The sequence below is a fragment of the Paramormyrops kingsleyae genome, chromosome 15, assembly GCF_048594095.1.
Source record: "Paramormyrops kingsleyae isolate MSU_618 chromosome 15, PKINGS_0.4, whole genome shotgun sequence".
NCBI classification, from domain to species: Eukaryota; Metazoa; Chordata; class Actinopteri; order Osteoglossiformes; family Mormyridae; genus Paramormyrops; species Paramormyrops kingsleyae.
The window spans coordinates 10668289-10694330 of NC_132811.1; the positions used below are offsets into that span (position 1 = coordinate 10668289).

At 43.2% G+C, this 26042-nt stretch overlaps 1 protein-coding gene and 1 long non-coding RNA gene across 17 annotated transcripts in view; one reads left to right on the plus strand and one right to left on the minus strand.

Moving 5' to 3' along the window:
• Positions 1-26042, minus strand: part of LOC111849520 (uncharacterized) — a 115674-nt gene that overhangs the window by 12182 nt on the left and 77450 nt on the right. For 11 of the 12 annotated variants that reach the window (XR_011982669.1, XR_002839557.2, XR_002839558.2 and 8 more), the window contains 5 exons: positions 24075-24198; positions 14838-14996; positions 8019-8081; positions 5990-6099; positions 4394-4468 (listed from right to left, as the gene is read on the minus strand). Coding sequence is in view for 9 of the 12 variants with exons in the window: in XM_023822445.2 (XP_023678213.2) it covers positions 4394-4468; positions 5990-6099; positions 8019-8081; positions 14838-14996; positions 24075-24198 (531 nt within the window). In the remaining 3 variants the exon portion in view is untranslated. Of the gene's footprint in view, positions 1-4393; positions 4469-5504; positions 5650-5989; positions 6100-8018; positions 8082-14837; positions 14997-24074; positions 24199-26042 lie in introns of those variants that run through there. The other variant, XM_023822447.2, reaches the window with a different exon arrangement.
• LOC111849524 (uncharacterized) lies at positions 1286-15611 on the plus strand. 5 transcript variants are annotated; one of them, XR_002839562.2, is made up of 5 exons: positions 1286-1366; positions 3934-3955; positions 12033-12120; positions 13563-13871; positions 14377-15611. It is a non-coding gene; the product is annotated as an uncharacterized lncRNA (long non-coding RNA). The 5 variants fall into 5 exon arrangements; XR_002839560.2 differs by having other exon boundaries at positions 1305-1366; positions 3923-3955; XR_002839563.2 differs by having other exon boundaries at positions 1305-1366; positions 3923-3955; positions 13629-13871.

Genomic DNA, 26042 nt, shown 5'->3' on the forward strand with positions numbered 1-26042 from the left:
ATCTGTCTATTTATCTATCCAGTCATCTTCCAAATGCTTATACAGTTACAGGGTTGTGGGGAGGTCAGGACCCTAAGGCAGGCAGCAAATAAACACAAAGCAGAAGAAGAAGCCCACACAGTATAGGCCAGTGTTTCTCAAGCCGGCCCTCAGAGACCACCAGATGGTCCACGTTTTTGTTCCCTGCCCTCTCCCTGCCAGACAGGCCACATTTTTGCTCCCGGGAACTGGGAGGGAGCAAAAATGTAGCCCGTCGGGGATCCCTGAGCACATGGTTGAGAAATACTGGTAGGAGCCACTCAGAGATACCAATTTGCCTCAATGCATATATCTGGATAGCAGGAGGAAACCAGACTATCTGGTGGAAACCCAAATGATGCAGGGAAGACATGCAAACTCCACACACACAGCGTGGAGGCAGGATTAGAAGCTCCGACCCAGGAGGTGTGAGGCAACAGGCTACCCACTGAGCTACAGTAAAAAGAAAAACAAAAAATAAATATAATAAAAATTATAAAGCATAAATGTATAATATATTATTCAAGTACAATGATATATTTATTCAGAAAAATAATCCACCATTTAATATTTTTCTCTGTGGTCCTAAAGAAGATAAATTTGGATATAACTCTATAGTATGTATCACAAACTAGCACTAGATGATTTGTGTGCCTTGCCTAATCAAACCCTATCTTGAATACTATGGAATCAAATTCTGGCAGGCACAGGAATTTTCTATTGTCTGTGGTCTATTATGACAAATTCCTGCCAAGTAAAAAAAAAAGAAAGAAATAACAACAAATAAAAATAGCAGCATATTGTAAATGTGGCAAAACTGAATATGAGATCAATGTTTGTATCCCGAGACACCACCAAACAATAAAATGTGCAACTTCCAGCAAATATCTGCCAGCTATATTTAAAATTAATGTGCTGTTATAGATTAATGTCATATTAATCAGTAAGTCAGCAAAAACTAATTCTAGCAATACGTATTTGAAATTCCCAGTGTAAGTAAAAAATAAAAGGTAAATAACGAATTCGCATTATTGTAAGCTGCCTGCAACAGCTAATGTCATATTAGGAGGGTAACAGTAGTACAAGCACATTTCCGGAGACTGTAGCATCGCTCACACCACGGAAGCGCTTTATTTTACCGCACAGCAACATTTTGCATAATCTCCCGCTAAGGAGGCGAAGTGACAGCATATGGGAGCCAAACGCGATCGCGCGCATTCCCAATCAGAGCCCGCGCGCCTGACACCGTTAATGAAACATCAAAGCAGTCGAGCGCGCGCGCGCGCCTCCCCAGTCAGGAGCCGCGCGCCGTGACAGACACAGCTTGGTGGCGGAGTTGAGGGGGGAGGTAAGCGCCGGGCGTCGCTGGGGAGTCAGGGGGACACGCCGCTTGACAGGGGGGCTCTGGAGAGGACTTTGATCAAGCTCCGCGACGCACGGGACACGTCGCGGCGGTGAAATAGAGCAGCCGTCAGTCGAGCTCGTCACTCTCGGTCGTTTACATCCTGAGCATCGAATTAAAAGATCTTTGTCAGCGTGTGATTAGAGACGCCCTTCTCCTGCAGGATAAATATGACCTATTTTGCAGGCATGGATATTAGGATAGCTGTTTTATGCCGACTGAACGCTACCAGACGTTTGTCGTGAACAAGTCAATCATTAATGATTTATCTAAACTTCCGTATTAACATGGGATGGGGGGGGGGCGCGCGTCAGCCGCTGAAACTTTTAACGCTGTACCGCCATGCTGCTACGCCAAAGGAAGTAACGACTGCTCCATATTTAAGGACGGACACAGTTTGCTTAACTTTCGAGTTCTCGTGTCGTTAAAGATCTACGTTTTGTAAAATAAGGCCAGATGTTATTGGAAATTTAAATCTGTTGTAAAAAATGTAGCTATCTATAACCGTGGTGTGGATATAAATGTCTCCCACCCTGAGGCCCACCTGTCATTCACTAATGATTTCTATATATTTCTGATGGGATTAGGGTTAACGATGATACACCCAATGATAAAGGATATATGTCAAATCCTCTAATGGATCGTATAGGCCATCTTATTCATTGTTTTGACATGATTAACAGTTTGTTTTAACAGGCATAATATGCACTGATAGGATCTCATTGTTCCCATGTACGCAAAGTAAACACAATGACCATTCTGTCGCCTCAAACCAGTTGTTTAAATCCATTAGGCATATGGGCTATTTAAATGAGCTAATTAGCTCTTGTTAAAGCAAGTGTCTGTCCCTCACCAATGGGTTTCAGAAGACGTATGTAAATGCACGGGGCTCCCCATTCACAAAGACCAGAGAACTGAAGCCCTAGGGACACGCCGCACTGTGTGTGAGTCCTCACACGTGCATTCTGCACCGTCCAGGGCTAAAGTACTACTGCCAGACTAATAGGTATGCATGTTTTTACATCAACGACCCATGTGTTTGAAAACACAGCGAGATGGACAGTGTATGGTAATTACACACGATCTCGAGGTATCTTCATCAGGCTCCATGGCGATTAATCAAAGTCAGTGTGATTGGCGGTGTTCCTCGAGAGTAAAGACAAGAGGGCTTTTAGCGCCTTTTAAATAAAAAAAAGAAAATGCATATTCAGAACATTTACGCTTACTGTAATTTGGGACACAGAGAGGGATAGTTTTCCATATGAGGCAAACGAGGTGTGATTGTCATCCTGCTCACACTCTCCTCTCCCAGGGGTGCAATTACGTTCTGGGTCGATGGCAGCGACAGTTCTCCTTGCTTGGAACAGGGAGGGGGTAAAAACGGACAAGCTCTCCTTCCGAATCAGCCCAGAGTAAAGTTATTACGTCTCGCGTTATCGCGCATGGGGTCTCTTCATCATGCAGCGGTGGGGGCTGCATTAAATAGATAAAAAGCTAGAGTAAGTATGGTAGCTCTGGCTGACAGGACAAGCTACCAATTCTGAAAAAAAAAACACTTTGTTAAATAAAATGGCCTATAGCAAGGCAATGTTCAAAATATATGCAAACGTACTGTAAAGAAAGACTGTTATGAAGTGGCAACTTCAGTTTTAATTGTGAGTTGCTGCAAAGACCCTGAAATTCATTCTACCTCGAGCGTAGTAATTATTCTGCTTCATGTTAAACTTGATGTTTCGGTTAACTTAACTGTTTTTGTTGTTTGTGGGGTGGGTACTAACTAGCCTATTGGCGGGGTTAGTGAAATATGAGTGTCAGTCACTATATCCAGAGTCAGATGCATCTCCAAAACTCTGATCTATATTAGGGATCGCCTTCTGTTCAGAGTGCTGCAAATGGTGCTTTGGGTTCCTGGAAGTAGGTCTCCAACAGTAACAGACATGGACGTATTAAAATACCATCACTTGCAGTATTAACAGTATGCAGAGTGGCTTTGGGGAATTCATATACAATGACAGTACTACAATATGCAGGGAAATATAATACAATATTACCGAATGCTCAAAGATACACAGGAAAGACAATTTGCGGTTGCGTAACACAGAAGGGAGAGTAGTGAGTACATGCATACTTCAGCTGATAAAATATTAAATGTTTACATTTTGTAAGTCTTAACCAAGTGAAAGTCATGCCACGATTTGAAGTTTCCAAAAATCATGTAATTATGGAATTGTAAAGGCTGACAACTGACTCACAATTGTGTTTTTTCCAGTGCTCTTTGTGCCCGAGTGTAAATTGGTTATTTGTCATGAAGGAGTAATGATCAGAAATGTTCCGCTTGGGTCTTGCCGGTGTGAGTGGGTATGCAGACGCGCCAGGTTTCAGACAGGCCTCACTGCCCATCTCCACGGAACAGGACTATGTGGTGCTGCTGTAGCTCACCCATGTTTCTAACTGTGATAAAACCCATGTTTTCTGATTTGTGGTGTTTGTTTACCTGCTGAGACGCCTGTTAGCTTCAATCAAAATAAAGCCAAGGTAAGTACGTATCTTGCATATTATGTGAGAAGTGTGTATTCTTTTTTTGTCAGGATCATGTTGTGCAGAGGATTCCCTTGTCCCTCTTCATTTTTTGCATCTTTTTTATATAATTACCTTGATATAAAGTAGCTTTGGTGTAGCTACTTTTTCTGTGTATCTTGTACTTTAATATGATTGCCTTGCCTAAGTTTTGCCGACTTAAATGAATACAACTAATTTGTGCTTATCAATATACACCCGCAATAAATTTGATTACCTTTTTTTTAACATTGTATTGCAGGTAAGTTAATAAATAAGTGTGATGACACAGTTCTGTTTGTATTGATGTGCGTTGACATCTTCTTTTGTGCATAAACTCTGAGAATACATACCAACCAGATCACATCATTCAGACATAGTGCAGTACTGCAGGATATCAAAGGCCTTTTTACTCACTCCTTTTCCATGCTGATGAAGGACAGCAGGCTGTTCTGCTCCTTAATTTTGGCGGCGAGGCTTTTTCTAGCATTCCTGTAAGAGGGCAGACGCTGAGCTTCAGCAACCAATAGTGAAACATAGCACCAGTTTCAACTGTTCCAATCAGTACGGTGCAACAAAGTGACTGCTGTCACTCGAGAAACAGACATGGCTTGATCTTCAGAGCAAGCGTTAAATGCGACACACTGATCGTTAGGCGTTGCTATCAGTCCTGAGGTACAGTTGCATACTAAGTGAAACATCATTTTCCAACAAGTTTTTTTGAGAACTTGATCCTTTTAACTTGAAATAAAAATATTAAAAATAGTCAGAAATCACAGCCAAATGAAAGTAACCATAGAGCGCATAAACTCAGTGGAAAAGCATAGATAAAGTCAGTGAAGTTTCAGGCTTGGGTCCAAAGACCACACAGCACCGGGGCAAACATTAAAAACATACTGTACATCTGAACCCACTGGCTTAATGGTTTCACTCCACGTACAGCTGTTGACATTTAAATTAGCCAAAATACAGGCATGAGATTTGTACCGGGCGAGCCAAGCGCTCCCACAGCTTCCAATGTGAGCTGTAACTACAGTGAAACGAAATCTGTCCGCTTTGTATTTAAATGAGAGACAGGTGCAAAAACAGAGTGAATGTTTAACGTGGGGTTTAGCGGCACAGCGGCGAGCCCAGCGTTCTGGGCAAGCAGAGACTACCCACGATTCATTTCAACTTTGATAAATGCCTCAGGCGCGAAGGACAAGTTGTTTTTTTCCTTTTCATTGCACAGTCACTTAACCCAAATCAGATTCATTTGCTTTAAATTATATTATGAGGAAGAAAAACAACTAAAGAACATAGGGTTTTAGTGTTGCGGGTCCTCTGTATATTCCATGCTAAGTAGATGTATAGTACATGGTGTACGTTAAGATTTTAGTAACACAAGCTTCACAGCTTGGCTTTGGTTGCAGGATGAACAGGATTTATGAAGAAGCGGCCGCCAAGACTATGACTGAATCCTCATAGTGGTTATCCTTAGATTAAACCAGCAAAAGATAGGAGACAAGACAGGCAAACATCAGTTAGGAATCACTTTATTAAGACTCTTTTCTAAGAGTCACTGCTGACTCTTGAGGTGAAATGGATGGGAGCAGCACCTATCCTTCTGGAAGCTGTCTGAGGAGAACGTGGATAAACGTTCAGCTCCAGTTACTTCTTTGGTTAGTCACGCCCTGCAAACGGGACACGTTTAGACTGCTGCATTTATGGGTTAGTCATTTTTTTTCTAAATGAACCAAATTTAGTCACATACTTTATTATTTAATCCGTTCAATTAGACCACAAGATGTGGGTGGTCTCGAATACTTTCTCAAAACTATGGTGCACAACAAGAGCAAACTGCTTATATAAGTATTACCTCACGTCTTGAAAATAAAAAACGGAATGATCAAGCCTTTTTTTGTTCCGACCATCTTGAAACCGGGCCTCCTGGCATGTTAGGAGATTTGCGGCCAGGGAAAGGGGTGAAACGTCATGCTCCAGCCTGGAGCAGAGCTCACAGGTTTCACCCACCTCTGCTTGTCGATCCAGATGCTCAGGTTGCCTGCTAGCTGCTCACAATCGCGCTGCAGGTGGGTGGTTTCCATGCGGGCTGCTTTTGTGGCCTCCTGCTGTGCCTCCAGCTTGATGAGACAGAGAGTTGAAGATGAACTCCTGGTGATATTTCATTACTACTGCTTTAATTATTGGGGGGGGGGTCACACAACTTGTGCAATAGAATAACAACACTGTTCCATCAGGACAACTTGCCTTCTCCGGCCCTAATAATAAACTTCATGACTTGTTGAGGGTAGAACCATTTCTCTCCACTACTTCAAATAACTGAGGTTTCCTTGAACATAGTATTAATTGATTCCGTATGCTGGCACATGGGCCTAAAGCTTTCTCATGTCTTAGATTAACTAGTTTATTATGCTGACTGTACACAAGACACTTTCACACAGGGCATAATTCTAATCAGGTTCCCTTTATTAAAGACTCTTTGGTGCTTTGTTTTTTTTTCGTCTTGGCACATGAAAATGCTGCCGATTGGTGTCAACTTGAAACTCTCAGAGGGGGTGCGCGTGGAGAAAGGAATGCAAGTATTTTACGTTTGCCTTGACATGGTCTTAACAAGTCCAGGATTGCACTTAATCAAAGCCAGAGGACAGGCTAGGGTGTAATGTTTTGCAAATGTGTTTGGGGGAACAAAGTGTGGACAGACAAGTGTCTGCAGGAACAAAGAGAGGAGGGACAAGTGCTTGGGGAACAGAGTGAACATAACAAGTGTCTGGGGGAACAGAGTGTGGAGGAACAAGGATCTGTGGGGAACAAAGTAAGGAAGGACAAGGATCTGGGGGAACAAAGTAAGGAGGGACAAGGATCTGTGAAGAACTAAGTAAGGAGGGACAAGGATCTGGGGGGAACAAATTAAGGAGGGACAATGATCTATGGGGAACAAAGTAAGGAAGGACAAGGGTCTGGGGGGAACAAAGTAAGGAGGGACAAAGATCTGGGGGAACAAAGTAAGGAGGGACAAGGATCTGGGGGAACAAATTAAGGAGGGACAATGATCTGTGGAGAACAAAGTAAGGAGGGACAAGGATCTGGAGGAACAAAGTGAAAGACAAGGATCTGGGGGGAACAAAGTAAGGAGGGACAAGGATCTGGAGGAACAAAGTGAAAGACAAGGATCTGGGGGGAACAAAGTAAGGAGGGACAAGTGTCACAGAGGTGTTCACAGAGAACCACGGCAGTGTGCGCGAACAGCATGGAATGATGAATACTCTGGATTAGATAGTTACCATTTAAAAAATTGCCAGTTCACTCTGCCTCCCATTAAACACCAGAAATAATATCCCCTGTCCAAATCACACATTCTCTATCAAATTAAATCACAATCAGGAATACGTCCGCAGGCCAGGCGCAAGCCCTACAGGGGACCATCTGTTCTGCATATTAACACAGAGTGTGAGATCTCTTAGCAGCACAGAGCTGATCACTCCTGTCTGTATGATTGGCCTGGACATTTGCTCGTCTGCACAGGGTTTAGCCATCACACTGTACACATCCTAATGGCGCTTGTTGTAATTATGGATTCCCGACAAACTGTATTATATAATATTATTTCTGCAACCAGTTGCAAGTTGAGACATGTTCTTTATATATTATTCCATGCTGGCTCACACGATATCTGCATAGAAGGGCCCTCTTAGGACTGTACTGTACATGCAGACTTTTCCGGATTTATACATGTGTAAAGTCATACTACAAAAGGTAAACAAAGCCGGTTGTACTGAGCTGGGGGCAAGTGGGATGTGATGGGTGTGGGGAATGGTACATACGACTGACTGACACTTTCAAATATGACCGGTGCTCAAGTTATCTTGAAGGATCGAGGCTGTTAGGTGGAGTGGTCTGTATATACCACATGTATCTCGTGGGGGATCTTTAACCATTTCACTTTTAGACTTGGCCTGACCAAGCAGTCTGCTCAGCCCTCCAACAAAAAAGTTGCTGTATCAATAAGTTGGGAAATGTGGCTTTAATTTACAGCACTTACCTCTGCGCTCACAGCCGCCAGCTTCTCCTTCAGCGCACATTGCTCCATTTTCAGATTTTCAACCTGTTTTAAGAGAACGTGGCTCAGAAGAGACTGAAGTAGAATACAGAATATTATAACAATTACGTTATAATGAAATAAAGACAAATCAAGGGATGGTCAGCTGTCTGGCCACGGAACTGGCCCAGGGGTTGTCACCGGTTCAGTTGATTCAGGCCTCATACATTGTCAACTTTGCAGCTTCTCCTTTGGGGAGGGGGGGAGGATGTAATTCTACTCTCAGCACCACCAGCTGTTTTTTTCTTATTGGCCTGATCTCTAACACTCTCCCAGCCAATCCCCTACATTTGCCAGCTCTGAGATTTAAACCTCGAACTAGAACAAGGTGATGGCAGCAGGGCGGGGCGATGTGGAACCTCTGGCGGCCTAGCTACGGAGGAAAGCCTCTTCTCCCTCCTTCCTCGATGTGTACAATTTTTTATCTACCACACCAGCACAATTTTTAGCCATCAACAGCTAGGGGGAGGGCTTTATTAATAATAATGTGCAGCGTTTAAGCTACCCATGGCGATCAAGTCCCCCAAAATATTACTACGGCCACGAAAGGAGTCGCACAGGCCCGAAGTGCGTCATTATCAAGAAGCGGTGTGACAAAGCACGTTCCGTACACGGAACCCAGATCGCAATGGGCTGCCTTTCAAAGCTGTTAGGACCCCTCTTCATCTGGCACATAAAGCAACGCATTAATTCAGCATTAATTATAGAACATGTCAAACCGCGTTTCAGTCAAAGCTCGCCCGGGGTCTCTGGAGTGTTCTTAATGACAGTAATTACAAGTCATAAAAAGGCTCATCTAAAATTAACATTTCTCTTTTGCCTTGATAGGAAAAATGTAAATAGCTGCGTGGTACAGATGTTATGATTAAGGGGGGAGAAAAAAATTACACATGGTTCTTTTGTTTCTGCGTGTGTCACGGTGAACAATGATAACTCGGCGACAGCGGCGGCGGTTTAATTTCTCCGAGGGATGCGACGCAGAGCACGTTAGGAGGTGTGAACCTGGTTAACATTTAGATTGTTTTTGTCCCCCCCCCATAAAGAACCTCAAATATGTGCTCAAAAAGAGAGAGTATGAAGAAAGTGGAAAACATCGTCCCGACTAATCAATCTCACCAAGCCGATGATAGACAAAGACACGAGTAGGACTGTTTGAAGTCTGGCCGGATGGTATCTGTTACTCTGTTACTGGAGTTCAGACGTGCGTCCACACGCCGAATGTGAGTTGACAGACATCTACGTTTTGGCTTATCTGCACCTCATCTGAAATCTCAATTTCATGGTTAACAATGATAAATACTTCACTGGACCCAATGCAGACATTACTTTAGTAGGTATTGTTTCCTTGAGAGGGGGTGATGTGGTCGCACTGCAGTTATTACAGTTGCATCACCCCTCTGAAGACCAGGGTTTAAGTTTCAGTTTGCATGTTCTCATTGTGCCAATGTGGGGTCCCCCCCACGCAGTGAGGTAATACTTATATAGGCAGTTTGCTCGAAGGTGAATTGGAGTTGCTAAATTGTCTCTATATGTGAATGGTGTGTGTGTGTGTGTGTGTGTGTACTACAGTACTGTGTGTGGATTAGGTTTACATTACATTGTGGGGACCAAATGTCCCCCACATGTGATAAAAACCTGTTTTTTTGAAGTTGTGGGGACCATTCTTTTAGGTCCCTACAAAGATCTGTGAATGCAATCAAAAAAGAAAAAATGCCAAAATTCTCGTATTTTCCTTGCTTACTTGGTTAGGACTGGGTAAGGGTTAAGGTCATGTTGGGATTAGAGTTTTCCCAATAGAAATGAATGGAGAGTCCCCACAAAGATATAAGTACAAAATTGTGTGTGTGTGTGTGTGTGCGCCCTGCGCTCGGATGAGCTGGCACCCCATCCTGGGTTATTCCCTACCCTGTGTTTCCAGACCTCCATAGCCCTGCATTGGATAAGCAGTATGGAAGATATCCACAAGTACAGCTGGAGTTTGAAGGCAGGCTGGTTCATTAAGAAATTTTAATTAATTCATAATATTTAATCATGACTCCATAAGCGATCCCACGGTTATTCCTAATATGGAGAGAAATGCATCTTGCACGCTTTGACGCAGTTGATAGTTGGCAGAGATGCAACCTGCACAAATAAACACTGCATTCTTCGCCCATGGGCAGTCAGAAGGGTGGAGGCAGTGAAGCTTCAGTTGATGTGGCTGCTGATCTCGTGCGTTTACCGCACCTCTTCGTCAGGGAACCCGAATGCGTTCCTGCAGGGGTTTTCATGCAGCTCTGCGACTTCTCGTTAATTTTCCAATCCCTTCCTCTGGCCCACCAAGCTCCTATCGTTCGGTCACATCCGCCGTGGAAGCAGAGAGATATTTAATAAGAGGGGAGCTCCTGGTACTCCTGCCTGATATGCCCCTAACCCCCCAGCTACGGTGCTCTGGCTGCTCGGAGGGCGGGGGGCGTCACTCTGTCAGCCGTTATAACGCTTGACAGCTTATTCCGCCACACCGAGCGGAGTGCAAAATTACTTTCTCCGTACCCGTCCTCGGTTAATAACCAAAAGGCAATAACAGCCGTTCTGTATACACATATACACAGAGAGGCAGGAGAGGAAAAGATTAAAGGCCGCCGATTATGAGGGGGGAGATCACGCAGGCACATACAAAGCAGGAGATGGAGGGAAAGAACTCCCCGCCCCCACCGCCTTGCGGCCTGATACAACATTTCAATTATAATACCACGCAGAGGGCACCGCGTAGCACTTTAGAAATACCCTCTCCACTTTTCCCAGAAACACAGGGGAACATTGCTATTGTGTTTACACTAGAAGCTTTCCTAGTCTATTTCAAACAGATCAACATTTCAAATTTCCTAGTGGAGACATCTGCTCACCCCCCTGGGGAGATGTGGAGACACTGCCTTCTTTGTACAAGCATGTAATTATTAATTTCCCCCCCCTCCATCTCAAACTCTAGGTTGAATTTATTGATTAACAGATATAGTTTTTTCCCCTGTCTCTTTATGTTAAACCAGCATTTCAGTGGTTTTTGTGAGGGGGCAACAAAAACACTGATGCCCCCCCCCCCCCTTTTCTCCTCAGTTTAATCATTTCCAACTGCCTCACATACTAAGTTCTTGGCATGAGGCGCAGGAGGAGGGGGCCTAAGTTATTCTCCTAAGACCCACCTCCCTGACACACAGCAACAGACGATTGGAAGAAACCGATTACCTGTGGCGACCTGGTAACACGTTACGGACCAATCAGGAGACAGACAGCCAAGGAAACCTGGCAGATTTGAGCTCCTCTCCTACAACAAGTGTTTCCACCGCTCTGATGCTCCCAGTTAAAAGCGGCCTTCTGAGCTACAGGATTCAACCTTGGCTTTTAACCCTCTTAAATGAAATATTACTTTAAAAAATCACGCATGGTTTCCTTCAAATAATAATTAAAATAAATAAATAAACGTTAAGCAATGAGCAGAAATCTGTGCATCACTTCTCCTAAAAGCCTGGTGAACAATGAACAATGTCAGCCCAGAATACAAGAACTGCTCATTTCGTAGAAAATAAGAACTGAAGAATCTTTCTATAACCCCGTTATAAAGATGTACACCAATTTGGTACAGTACATTACATTAATACCATGTAACATGCTGTGTTTTCTGTCCTTGACTGTTTGGCGGCTTGGAATGTTTGTAGAACCCATGGAAGCTGCTGGAACCCTGTGCAGGTGTTCTAAATCAGGGCTCTTGATAGTGAAAATCAGACAAGACATGCTGCCTCATACTGATGGCCCCAAAATGTTATGGATGGGACTTGGAGACTTTATGACAGACTCTCCGTCATCACACTGGCTTTGCGTGATGCCTAGGGGAACTCGCCGAGCATGGCACAAATGTTCGTATAAATCCCCGCCCACCCCCCCAAAGACAAGCTGTGGTGATTTCATCTTTATTTATGTCAGATGGAACATTCCACGCAAATGGAGAAGCCAGACGATAGCGGCCATATTTAAAGTAGAGAGCAGCTCTCCTACAACGGGTCGACTCAAGGTACTGTACTTGGCTATCAAAGATTAGTGCCCACTCCTTTTTGCAGGGCAGGTTTCATCTAAACATTGTTTTAGTAAAAATTTACAGTAAAAATTGGGCCTTTACAAGGACCATAAGAGCTGTAAGTCATAAAAACTAGCCACTTTACCCAACATGGATGTTTTCATCATAAACAAATTAATAATGAAAGTGAATATGTTCACAGACATGTGTGAGGCACCGTGCTCTCTCTGTGAATGTAGTCTGCATGCTTTTTCATTTTGTGTGGCTTTCCTCCAGGTACTCTAGTTTTCTCCTGAAGTCCTGAAGTCCAAAGATATACAGCCAGAGTAACTGCCATTTCTATATTGCCCATACTGTGCATGATGGACTGGCATTCCATCCAGGGTTTAAGTGTCCTATGCTGCCTGAGGTGGACTCTGGGGTAGACCTATATCTATGTTTATATATATGTATTGGCCAATGCTGTTTGTAGGATACCTTGAAAGTAAATACAGACCGTTAGGAAAACGTGTCGTCCATGCTGTTAATTCTGAGTCTGCAGGTCTTTCCAATAATTCTAAATGATAAAATGGCACGTTGCACACGATGCCTCGCAGTCAAAGTGATGCTTCCACCGTTTGAAGCACCAATAGCTACTGACCAAACACCTAATGGCTAGCGGCCATTTAAATTCACACATTTATGACTGACAGGTCCTTTATCAAAAAGAAAAACGATGCCACCGTATTCTTAGCCACTTAGCGATTTTCCACACTACGGGAGTGCCTGGTGAACACTTACTTATTAAGCTGGTTTTCACAGGAGATTCGTTATTAATTACACTAATGGATATTCTAATTGCGGTGGTACACACGCACTCGTTTCATGGAGAGTAAAATGAACCCACTAATGCCTTAATAACATTCATCCGACGATAAATAATGGAGACTACCCAGCGAAGTCAATTAAGGGCATATATACTGTATATAAAAGGAGCGACTTGTCCGCTGGCACTATGCTCAGAAATTAGACAGCATAAACACTCTTCACAAAGTACAGCTCGGCTTTCAAATGGCAGCCCGTATCTTTAAAGTCCGAGACTTGCCACACGTCAAGCATCCTTAATTGTACTTCTTTTCTATGTCTAATTTTTATTGGGGGGCACTGTGGGACTGTGCCTGAGATAGGAAGGTCACTGGTTCAATTCCCATCCTCCACAGAATATTCACAGCTCTGTTGGGCCACTGACTAAGGTACATATCCCCCACCCCCAAAATGCTCCAGGGCCACCTGAGAAATGGACGACGCTGCGCTTAACTGTATGGATGTGTGTGTATGTCTCAAAGAATTAATATGTGAAAAGACTCTATTCCCATGTACCTGCACTTCTGCAAATGTCAAATGAGGCATTGCTTCATTATCGGTTAGATGTCATAACTGGCACTTTGCATGTGTTGCAGTAAATCAGCTGTGTGAATGTCCCTGCTGCCCTCCCGTCCTCCCCCACTGATCTCCCCTTCATCCAGATACGGCACATATGACACAAATAACGGTCCACATCACTGGGAGGCAGAGGAGATGCTGAGAAGCTTTTGACAAGGCGAGTGGCCCCGGACATTCCTGTCTGCTAACACATGTGGGGTGCTGCTTGTCTGCTGCCGGGGCTGTTGAACCTTATACATGCCAGTGCCCTACGGCTGCCCCTCCTCCAGTCTCCTTTGGAGTGGCGCTAACCAAAAGATCCTGTGCTGAGCTGCGGCGTGGATCCGGTACGTTAGCACTCGTCACAGTTTTAATCCGGCGGTTGCTGCAGATCCCACTTAACCATGACCCGTGACAAGGGCTGTTGGAATTGGCAACTGATTCGGAGGGAAGCCAGCCCATAAAGAATGGCGATCATTCGCTGAGAGGCCGCCCTCTGCTCGAGGCATCGCATGTCTGCTCCAAACCAGAAGCATGTCACGTACTCGTCCCATCCCAGATATTAACAGAACCTCAAAAAAAACAGCCCGAGCCTTCCCTGACTGGGCTTGTTGTAATCCCTGGGAGGGGTTGGGGGGGGGGTCACAGTAATGCAGTTGTACAGTAAGGATCAAAACTGTTTTTATAATCAGTATGTGACACTGAATGAGTTTATGATGGAGGGATTCCAGAATCCCACAGATAATGAAATGTTTTGGTTATAATCATGTAACAATAAATTGGTTAATACAACATGACCTACAAAAGATGTGAAATGCTTATCGCAAACTCCTCTTGTGTTTTTCTCTGCAGTAGACATGTCCAGCTGGAAGTCTGCTATTGTCTGCTGTTAGAATGCTCCTGCTACAGCCTCTGAGTGATAGATCTTCATCTGTTTGTGGTTTCGCCTTATGTTTTGCAAAAGCATTTTTGTATTAATTCAACTTTAAAAATAAGGGATGAAATAGGCATATAATTATGCATGCATCACTCAATCAAATGACAAGTTGTCATGGTCGGAATGGGTTTAACAAATATGTGAAAGAGAGTCCAAACACTATCTCGGTTACATATAGTTTGGAAAGATCCGAAATGGTCTTGAGGTATTAATGGTATCACGTTAAAGTATTTGTGCTGGCATTCTGTTACTCAAGCTGTCAATGACAAAGTGTCTTCTTGACAGGATGGTTATGGGTATTGATCCTTTCTCCCAAGCCATTTATCTGTATGCATTTATTCCCTCTTTTTTGTTTTTGCGACGATATGAGTTGTACCTCTTCTTGAGAGGGATGCTTCCTTTGCATGTCCCCTGGAGCCAGGCTGACACTCGAGACCTCCAGACGGCCTTCACTCTCCAGTGGACTGCCCTGTTTGTCTTGGATCTTCTTGGGATCATCCACTGGCACCAAAATGTGACTCCCTCCGTCGTTCGGCTGCGGACACGGAGAGCCATTTGAAAAGTCCTGTGAATGAGACCCCTTTCCTCTCGCCCCGGTGTCTCAAATGACCCACAGAAGTCAGGCCTAATGAGCTGTGCGGGATGGGAATAGGTCTGATGTGATGAGGGAGACACACTGCTATACTTTTCAAACAGGGGGGGTCCACATGATGGAGGGGGGGGGGCTTTCAATTTTTTTTTCCCCCCACAAAAAACGTTTCATACCATTAAATCACAGCCCTAACTGACTATCTGAAAATCCAAGTTCATAAAGTTACAGTACAGAAAATTACCCCTTTTTTAAGTCCATCTTTGTCATGCTATAGGAATGAGTGAAACAGACCCTTGCTAATTGAATTCTTTTTTTCCCTGTTTAAACCATATTAAAAACACATCTGTTAACAAGTGGTACAGCGATAAGTTACGCGATTTCTCACTCAGGTCCAGCTGTGTTTCAACACAACCTGCTCTGATGAAGTCTTCAAACAGCGTTACTTAGAAAAGCGCAGGCCATCTGGTATTTCTAGCTCTTTGTACTGTTCTGTACATTTCTCACACATATCAGAAAATGTGTTTAAGCAGCCAAATAATTAAAATATTACTCTTTCAATTGCCAATAAATGTGAGTCATTTTGAGCTGCACAGTCAAACAGAAAACAGTCATCTTCAGGGGCAATTCCAAAATAATTTAGCCACACTCAAAATCCACTTATACGATACATCAAGTAATGGCTTTGACCTGAGCTGGGGAGGCCATTTCAAACCCAATTTCCTTTGGTTTCATCAAGCTTGACCATTTCTGTGCTCAAAATAATCCTCGGAGGAATAAAATGAGCTAATGTCATTAAGAGAGCCTTGCCGCAATAACAAAGGCCCAGCTACTATTAAAACAAAGACCAAACAAACAAGTGAACAGGCCCATCCTGCCCTTTACTGCAAAAGGTGAGGCCTAATGTTACTGTGAAGGGTGAGGTAACGAATCTTCCAGATTTCCTAAAAATCACAGCATTTCATTTTACCCATTCTGTATTCATCTGTCACAGGAAATAGTTTACATAAAGCTGGTAGCATTAATATTTGTGAAACAAGAAAAGTATAAATAATGCAGCTCTGCCTAACATGTTCTAAGCTTACGGTTGAGCTTCCATTCATCTACTGAAACTGCATGTGTGTAAGGCCATAATAATTACCAGTTTCAGCATCGAGCGCTAATATGAACGAATTCAATCCGGGTATAACATATCAAAACTCTACACAGTTCCAGGGAACAGAAAGGGAACTTTGGCAAAAAATAAAAAAATAAATAAAAATTCAGGATTCATTAAAAGTTAAGAGACCAACAGCTCAAGATATACAGTTTTAATAGGAGAATATCAAAATTAATATTAATGACTATTTTAAGGCTTTTCAGCAAAGGGATAGCTTAAATTCTGCAAGACCAATTATGAACTGGCATTAGTGTGTCATTCCACGGCTGCTAATGAATGGTTACTTTGATGCATGCCTAGCGAGACTCTCGGATTGGGGGGGTGGGTGGGGGGAGGGGTATGCAGCGCAGGGATCTGAAGATCAGAAAATGTCCATTTCTCATTGCATAGGTAACACTTATTCTCCCATTTTTAGGTCTCATGTCCTGCATTTATCACAGCAATGACATGTTCCTGCAAGATTACGTTTGAAACTAGTTATGCAGACTAATACCTACTGAACTTGGAAAAAAGTAATAATATTTTTGGAGAAGGGGAAGTCAGGTGATTAAGTTTATTTGTATTGATTTTGCTCCACCTGGCCCATCAACATAGTGTATAAACTGATGTGCTTGATTTGATTTGGACCCCCCCAGTAACCCAGACCAGGTTAGAGACTCGTAATCTCCCCACGTATAACCCCCAAAAACCCGTTCTGCTCAGGTCCCCGAATCATGTGATCTGTTCCCTGTTACAGACAAAAAAAATAGTCATAGTGTGGCTCTTACAATAGTCCGGGATGGCGGGGGTAGGGGGGCAGATGGGTGGCCAAGCAAAAACCGGAAAGAAAAAGTGACAAAGACGTATGTTAGTTCATTACGACAAATTCTTTTGACTGCTCCATTAGACAGTGGACTTTTTCATGACGCTTTATATTGACAGCTCCTTCATAATGCATTCGTAGAACATTAAGTGCACCTTCATAATGCATGCATAAGCAGCATGTAAGTATACCGTAGCATGTCTTAAAGCAATGCATTCATAACATTTTCAATGAACAGGATATGACAGCTCTAATATACATTACTAACAAAACATAATTATACAGTTATATAATGATTAATGTATATAAATGCATTATGCATAGTGAAGGTGCAGTGAATGTTCGAAAAATGCATAATGAATGTATCAGAAAGGTGCAGTTAATGTAAAGCTTTAGCAACTTTTTGCATCACTTAAATGTGACTTACTGTAATTTTTTTTTCTGTGAAAAAAAAAATACATTTGAAGATGTGAAAATATGTTTGTGATGGTGCAAAGAAAAAAAAAACTTTCGGTGAGACATCTTTGAAATACTACGAGGGATTTACACATAAGCCTCTAAACAAGCTAACAAGCCACAAATAAAACTACTGAAAGCAGCGGTCTTTCATTAAAACCGGCGCCGGACATAAACACGAAGCATTCCTGGTAACGAAGACGAATAAACAAATGAAAAAATTATCATCACACATTTACGCCAAAACATTAAATGCATTTTTGAAGCTTGCTGGCAGACGCGCGTGTTGTTTGATTTGCTCGGGATCCATGTGGAGCAGGAGGGCAGGCAGAAGTTTGCGAGGTCGCCGCAAAACTCACTACTCTCCCACTTAGTTTTTATAAAAGACCAATTTAACGACCCGTTACTGAGCGCGCTCGGAGGAGTGCCCACGGCCTCTAATTGCAAACATTTGCCAAAAGCAAAAAAAAAAAAAAAAACCTTTGGGTCTCTAACTTCAGTTTTCATTCTGGAGTATTTTTTACAGAACATTGCAATGCATGTTCAATCAAGGTTCCTCCCTGAAATCTTGTTAGCGACTCCGGCATCATACTGTATTTGTTTTCGACGCGGGAGGGATGTTGTCGACCAAGGGGGTAAACTAGCAAATTTTGACAATAAACCCCAGTTCATTAACTACAAATTTTAGCACAGCCATGCAAAGTATGACCTTAACCATTAAACAGAGGCAAACGCTGGCTCAGTTTACAGTATGACATACAAAACATTGAGAAAACAAGACATTTTGGTTTCTTATTAATTCTTATTTCTTATTAATTGTAAACTCCATTATTACCACTAGAGGTACCATTTAATTCTCTTCTTATAAACCAGAAATGCTTCAATAGATAAGACCATCTATGTCATATTCTAAGAAAGGCTTCCCTTGGCTTCAGGAAAAGGGTGAAACCAAATCAAATAGAATACTTGGTGGACTTGGATAGCCAAGCCAAACTACATATTCCTATAAAAAGATTTCTCTGCCGGAAGTGATGAATGTCTGTTCACAATCAAGCAAGATCTATGACGTCACACAGGGCCCTTGTTCAGGGGCTCTTACACTGAGCAATACAGGATGGTTTAACATCAGAGATGGTTATTAGATATCAGTCAGACTCTTTAGCGCAATAATACTGGCATGATTGAAAAATATGTAAGTATGAAAAGATACAAGCACTTTGTTCAACAAACAGCATGGCAGTATTTTCAAGTGATTTCTAGCTGGACACCAACCATATTAGAAAATTGCAAATGAAATTCCATCTTCAAGGAATCAAACACTCATCAGGAAGGACTCGTGTAGTCATTCATTATAGTGATTACATTATAAATACACATCAAAACTGATTTCATCAATATTCTGTATTGTGATGGAAATGGCAGAATCAGAATAATGGATAAATTCAGCAAAATAAATAAATGTATATTTAATGTGGCCTAATCTTCTGCCCTTTCCTTCCACCTTTTCCTGGGGTCACAGTGCAGACATGGAGCTTAGGAGAAGAGGTGATTCGACACCATCCTTCAGGTGTGGCATTGTGCATGAGTGACCTCCAGGGGGCGCTGACTGACACCCTGCACTGCCCGAAAGCAGTTAATGAAAATGGATTCATGGATCTGCAGATGAGCAGGCTGTGTTAGTAGCCAAAGAACCAGGACAGCGCAGTCACCACCAGGGCGTCACCACCCTGCTGCAGCCGTAAGACCACCCGTCCCAGACATGAGTCACTCCTAGGATTCAGAAGCCACACCTCCTCCTACTGCAGGTAGAGCCCATTGTGTGCAGAACATGGTAACACACAAAAAGACACTCATCAATGCACGCGAGAAAAAGTAAAGGACTACAAAGAAGGAAAAAAGAAGGGACACTCACAAGAAGCAACTGACTGAAAACAAAGTGCTGTTTATATTTTTTAAAGAAGTGTATATTTCACCTGGTCCTTTGTAACGGGGAATGATGCAGAACCACAAAGTAGATTGTAAATGTTTTCACTGAACTACACTCCATAATACTTATTAAAGTTATAAAAATAATCTCCGCGGCGCAAAGAGGCTAGCCGAAGATTAACACCTAATAAAAGCACGATATAAAAGTTTATTACATTCCAGCCAAGACAAATTAAAACCCCAGTCCCACTGGAGACACGATAAGAAAACTGTCGTCCTCTATCTTTAAGGATTTGCAAAATTAATATTAAAAATATTATATATATATATATATATATATATATATATATATATATATATATATATATATATATATATATATATATAAAGAAACTAAAATAGAAAGAAGGAATTCCTCTAAACCATCTCTGCATTCTGCATTCCTTTATGCGATGCGATCATAAGAAAAAATATATATATATTGTAGTAGGCAGCTGCAGGCCTCCAACCCGTAAATACATCAGCGGCATGCAAACCAGCTTTGCACAGGTAAACACAACAGATTCCTCAAGCAAATGAGGTATCAATCTAAAGAGGTGTGTGAGTATTAAGATCAGGGGAAAAAAACCTTTCAATTCAGACTATGCATGCTGAAAAATGTGCAGAGGTGCCAAGAACTGTCCGGAACACCTTTCTTGAGATATCAGGATTGATACTGTCACTCAAACAGCCGTGACAGACAGGCAGAATGTCCGAATGAGTGGGTTTTGTTTTTGTGGAGCATACAAACGTAGAGGTACTGTTTGGTAGGGGGGATATTTTATCTTATTTATGCTGCAGGGATGGCAAGCAGTGAGCAAAACTATATTCAAGCAGGCGGATTTGTGGCCTGAAGTTTCGATTCCCAAGAGGGGTTTGAACATTTTCGGCATGTACCTGGCTCTGTTAATGGGGGAGAGGGGTGTTTAAATCGGAAGCTCAGGAAGTCACCCGGAATAAGCACGAACACTAAGCATGTAAATAAGAGCATGAGGTGCGTCAACAGCAAGCGCTAAACCACAGCACGCAGTACACTCTGGCATCCGTGCAACGAGCATTCTCATGCACACCTGCACACAGCCACCAAGCTATGTGCTAACAATAAAGGCAATAGACTTGAATACAGACGGTCCCTCGTCTCCCAATGACACGCGCTCCGTAAACCCGGATAGCTAATGCATTCACGCTCATTCTTATCGACGCTCTCTGTTTGCGCGTGGCACGTAACAGATGCGCCGCGTTCAACCGCGTCGTCCCATCCCTTTCTGTGACGATACTCCAGCTCCGCGATTCGGCACTATATCAAACGTGCTTGTCTTCTGCTTTTGACAAGAATAACTTCTTTCAAGTGTAAACAAACCCATCTTTTCCCCCTGAAAGTATACCCTACAGTTCTCAAAATACTTTTTTTCCCTCCTTGATAGGAGCGGTTTATTCTAAATAATGTTGTCCTCCTAACAGGGTTAAAGGTACGAGATGTTCTGCTTCCTACAATATACTTTGATCGTTATGGATCTTGCCTACACACGTGGACGGAAGGTGCTGAAAATCATTACTATTCCCACGGATGGGTTGAACGTTGACGTTCTGACCCGGAGGTCAATGCACTAAGGGTCAGGCAAGGTCAGAAAAGGTCAAGCAGCAGTATATCCACAAATCTCCACTGACGGATAATAGATACAGTCAGGAAGGCACAGCAATTAAAATACAGATGGAGAGAGTTAGAATGCAGTAGTTCATAAGGCCCGGAGTACATATCCTACGTCACTAAATCATTTTACATTAATCCGATACTGCATGAGAGGCCCAGGGCCCCGATAATGGTGCCGTCACACAGTAACGAAGCACCCCTGAGCGACACCTGCTGAATTGATTGGGAAGCCTTTGACACTATGTAGTATATCATAAACTGCACAGTAGGCTGTAAAGCAAGGACAATCAGGTGACCATCTGCCACCCAATCAGAACACCAGCAGTGTATAAACGCTCTCCCTCTCTCTCCCTTCTTTATGTCACCAGGGAATATTTCTTTTCATAGTGGAAGTCTATAGCATGTAAAATTTGCAAAATTCACTGATTTGCTTGATTTTTTTGTCTGATCTCAATTCCGACACTCAGGGCACGGGTTCCTGTTTACCTTTGCTTATTAATAACATGTTAATGAACGGTGTGACATGAAACATGTTCCTATTTTGGGACATGAAAAAGGGGCACAAGCTACTAAATGAGGTTTATAATTATCAGTTTCCAGAGAATCTAAGAAGAGGTACATAGCAGTCTGGATGACAATGAAACCCTCGCAGGATATTATATGACATCTCAAGTCAAAAGCAGTAATGAATAATTACCAAAGATTGTATTTAAAAAATGCACAATGGGTGAAGGCTTGTAGGTATCAGATCGTGCGGACGGATGTATTCATTAGATCACAATGAAGCGAGTGGAAGTGGCCAGTCATCGTTAGCTAAGGAGTGCCGTGGCCTCTTTGCGGTGCTTAAGGTTTCCGACGCAGAGCTCTGTTCAGATGACGGGTCGGAGGGGACCTCACTGGAGCTCAGGCGATATCGATTTCTCCAGGCATTGCTATCCCCTCTTTTTTGCACTGCTGCTGCCGCTGCATGGGCGCTCAATGCAAGGAATGCAGCCGCAAAAACACTTTGTAACACTGACTTTTCACTAACCGACAATAGTGTTTTATTTACAGTTTGAAGCTCTGATTGGATAACTGATCTTTGTCGTCTGATATCCCATGATTCATGCATGTGTGGTGAGGGAGGGGGTATTATTTTTCATTAAAAGGCCCGAACAAACAGTTTACACTCTATCGGCCCCACCTGAGGAGTATTCAACATATGAATGTATGTGTGATTAGAAATAAATATATTTCAATACCACTCATTTTGTTTTAGTAGGTGGTACAGTAAACCGGGGGCTTTTCAATTCGCTGTGAATAAGGTGAAATCCTTACCGCATAAAATTATAATGACTTTATGCGGCTAAAACGTTCACGCATGTTTTCGACTTCGTTCAGTGCTTCCTGTTTCCTGTTTATGCACGACATGCCGCACAGTGTGTGCTCCCTACGCAATTCTGTCGCACCCGAGCAACTTAACACTTCGCATAGAAACAAACCGACACGGGAAGATCGTTAAGAATAAGTGCCCTTTTGTAATTCGCCACAGCAAGGGACGTGGCCGTATTACTTGCGGCCGGCCAGTTTGTTTCCCGCTCTGCTAAATTTTAAACAGCCAGACATTTCCCTCTAATTTCCATTATTTCCTTAACATCAGCAGGTAAGACAGTTCGTTCTCTTGGGTGGTCCTCAAAATAATGGCACTATCACATGTTGCAATTAGTGTTTTTCGCTCTGTCCTCAAGCAAAAGGTACATGAAAATGATAAGGATCTCCACCATCCGCCGGGCTTAAATTGGCTTAAGCTCGAACTCGGCGCCTTTGTGTCTCCCGGCTTACGTTTCAGGACCCGCATATATAACCTTATTATACAGTGTAAAGAGAAAGGAGGATCTTGAATTATTCAGCACCCTGGTTTTCCGGCGAGAAGAAGTTCAGCAGAATTTAAATGATCTCAAAGAAACTCGCAAGAAACCTGGATTAATTAGCTCGCACCTTTTGTGGAGTAGAACCTGACAACAGCAATCCAATCTGATTCCCACATGTTGAACATTATGAAATATTACATGTTGGAATTAAACTCAGAGTACCTTTTCTACATTTAGCCCTTCAATTTTGGAAGGAGATAATTCCCCACTCCGTCGTTCGACACTCTTGGCTAATCAGAATTTCGAGCAGGTTAAATCTGTCACGGGGGTGTCCTGGGAGGGGAGAAATGGGCGCTGACAGGAGTCGGGCAGGACGGATAAATAAACAAACACGCAGCCTCCGTGCATGCGATGGGACGGGCCCATGAATTATTGACATGCACCTGCCACAAAGTCAGAATCAGAACACGCAGCTTTGCCCGCTGCTTCTGACAGGGCTTCTCAGGCTCGGGGGGGCTGGGACAGGCTGGAGGCTCTAGGAGTTGCAACCACCCCCCAGTGGATTATCTATCACTAGGTACCTGTTGTCTGATTGCATCTCTCCCGGTTGCCTTTACTGTGACTCTGAGGGCTTCCCTCACTCCTCATGGTTACCTGTAGGGTGACTCTGAGGGTCTCCCTCACCCCAAACAGTTACCAGTAGTGTGACTCTCAGGGCTTCCCTCACCCCCTACAGTTACCTGTAGTGTGACTCTTAGGGTCTCCCTCAACCCCCACCGTTATCTGTTTTGTGACTCTGAGGGCCTCCCTCACCCCTCATGGTAATGTGACTCTGAGGGCTTCCTTCATGCCCCATGGTTACCTGTAGTGTGACTCTGAGGGCCTCCCTCACCCCTCATGGTAATGTGACTCTCAGGGTGTCCCTCACCCCCCACCGTTATCTGTTTTGTGACTCTGAGGGCCTCCCTCACCCCTCATGGTAATGTGACTCTGAGGGCCTTCCTCACCCCTCATGGTAATGTGACTCTGAGGCCTCCCTCACGCTCCATGGTTACCTGTAGTGTGACTCTCAGGGTGTCCCTCACCCCCCACCGTTATCTGTTTTGTGACTCTAAGGGCCTCCCTCACCCGCCACGGTTACCTGTTGTGTGACTCTGAGGGGCTCCTTGTCGGCCTTGCGCTGTCCCTCCAGTATCTCCTGCTGGGCTTGCGGCAACAGCTGTTTTCCCGAAGTGGAGTCCGCCTGTAGCTTCTGCACCATCTGTCTACGATGTGTGTGTACGTGTGTGTGAATGGTGGGGGGGGGGGGGGAAGATGGTGGTACAGACAAAGGACAACAAACAGAAAACTCCAATCACAGGGGCTCAAACAGAGAACACATGTTGCCGCAACTATCTCTGATGTACTTGAAATGCGCTGATCTGTAAGTATGCGCCCTCATACGCAGCCGCACCTCTGGCCAGATGCATCAGGCATTGATCATGCGCCGGCTACCAAGCAAATTGAAGCAGCTAGCAGTCTGCCATCCCTTTGTTTATTCATGTACATGTCCGGTAAATAATGAAGCCACATTAACCCCCTGGGGCCTGAGGCCTTTTTTCCACTTTCGAAGTAGTCTGACATGCCTTGACATTTTTAAATATTTCACCTATCTAAAAAACACTTATCCCAAAGTGATACATTTGCTTTTATTCAGCACAAACTCAGCACCAATAATCTGAGACCTCTTAGAATGTTATTATTCTATTTTTTGTTAAAATCAACTTTAAACATATACTTTTCAAAAACCTATTTTCAGACATGCTGAGAAATTGTAAAAAATCACATTATAGACATTTCTAGGTAAGACTTTTGAGCTCTGAAGCTTATAGACACAGGGGTTGGCTACACATAGGTGAAAGTGACATTCAGAAATTTTATATGGTTTGATTACTAAAGTGTTAGAACTTTGGAGTGACACTCTTTTTCTCAAAGTCAGTGGTCTTCACAATGAATATTGATGAGATAGGTGTCCTCACACCTGTAGTAGTTTGCATACTGTCAATGGCCCATCAGTCTGGAATGTCACTGCACCCCACACCCATCACTTTGGAAAGGCAGTTTGAAACGCAAGAAAAGTAGCAACAATAAAATCCCTTTCACAGTTTATTGATAGATGGAATGAAAAATGAAAAACTGTGACTATATAAATATAGAAAGCGATAAATATGATGCAGTGACTATAATTGACGCTCTGGGGACGAGGGCATCATCGACCGCGTATCTTTCTCGTGTATTTCAGTTTATATCTCGCTGAAATCATTATGTAGAATCATGAAAAAAACACTGACTAAATCCGTTATCTGTCTTCTTTTCAAAACTTCCAATGTCAGAAGTATTAAGGTTTTTAAAATTAGGTTAAATAGGCAAAAAAGCAAATCGTGTCACCTTTCTTTGTTTTACTTGCGTCGGGAGCGTGTAGGACCGCTCTCAGCGGAAGATCGCTATTCACGTTCTAAATACGCTGCGTTTGAATCGGCGACCACGTGATTGCAGGCATACAGGCTTAGCCCACTGAGCTATGAACACAGGTATGAGCTTCGCTGCTGAAAGTGGCAACACTGGCGCAAAGCTTCAGCGGCAGAGACGTATCCGTGTGCTATATTGTAGCCGATCAGTGTAAACACTACCCAGACATGTGCTCTTGTTTATTTCGGTCACAATGGGCGTATTCACATATTTCTTCACCCAATACTAACTGTCGGATTATCATGTTATTATCATGCGAATAGCGCGATTTGCAAGTGGGTGGGTGATCAGAGCCGCTTCGAGACGCAGACGCTTAAGTCAGTCACTCTTGTTCTTTCTATTCGTATCACGAAGCTGTAAAAATATATTTAGTTTCTACCTATATATATTTGAAAAGTAGACCGTCCAAAGTTTCTGAGGGTATTTTTAAAATGTGTATATGACAAAAACTCGCGGAGTTATTTAAACGGTCTCGCGAGAATTCTGTCAGATCCCGCCGGCGGGATCGCCGGTCCCAGGGGGTTAAAGGAAGAGATCTCATCAATCTTTCTTCATGCGTATACTGCCAGGCTTAATAAGAAGTTTCCCCACCAAAATAACA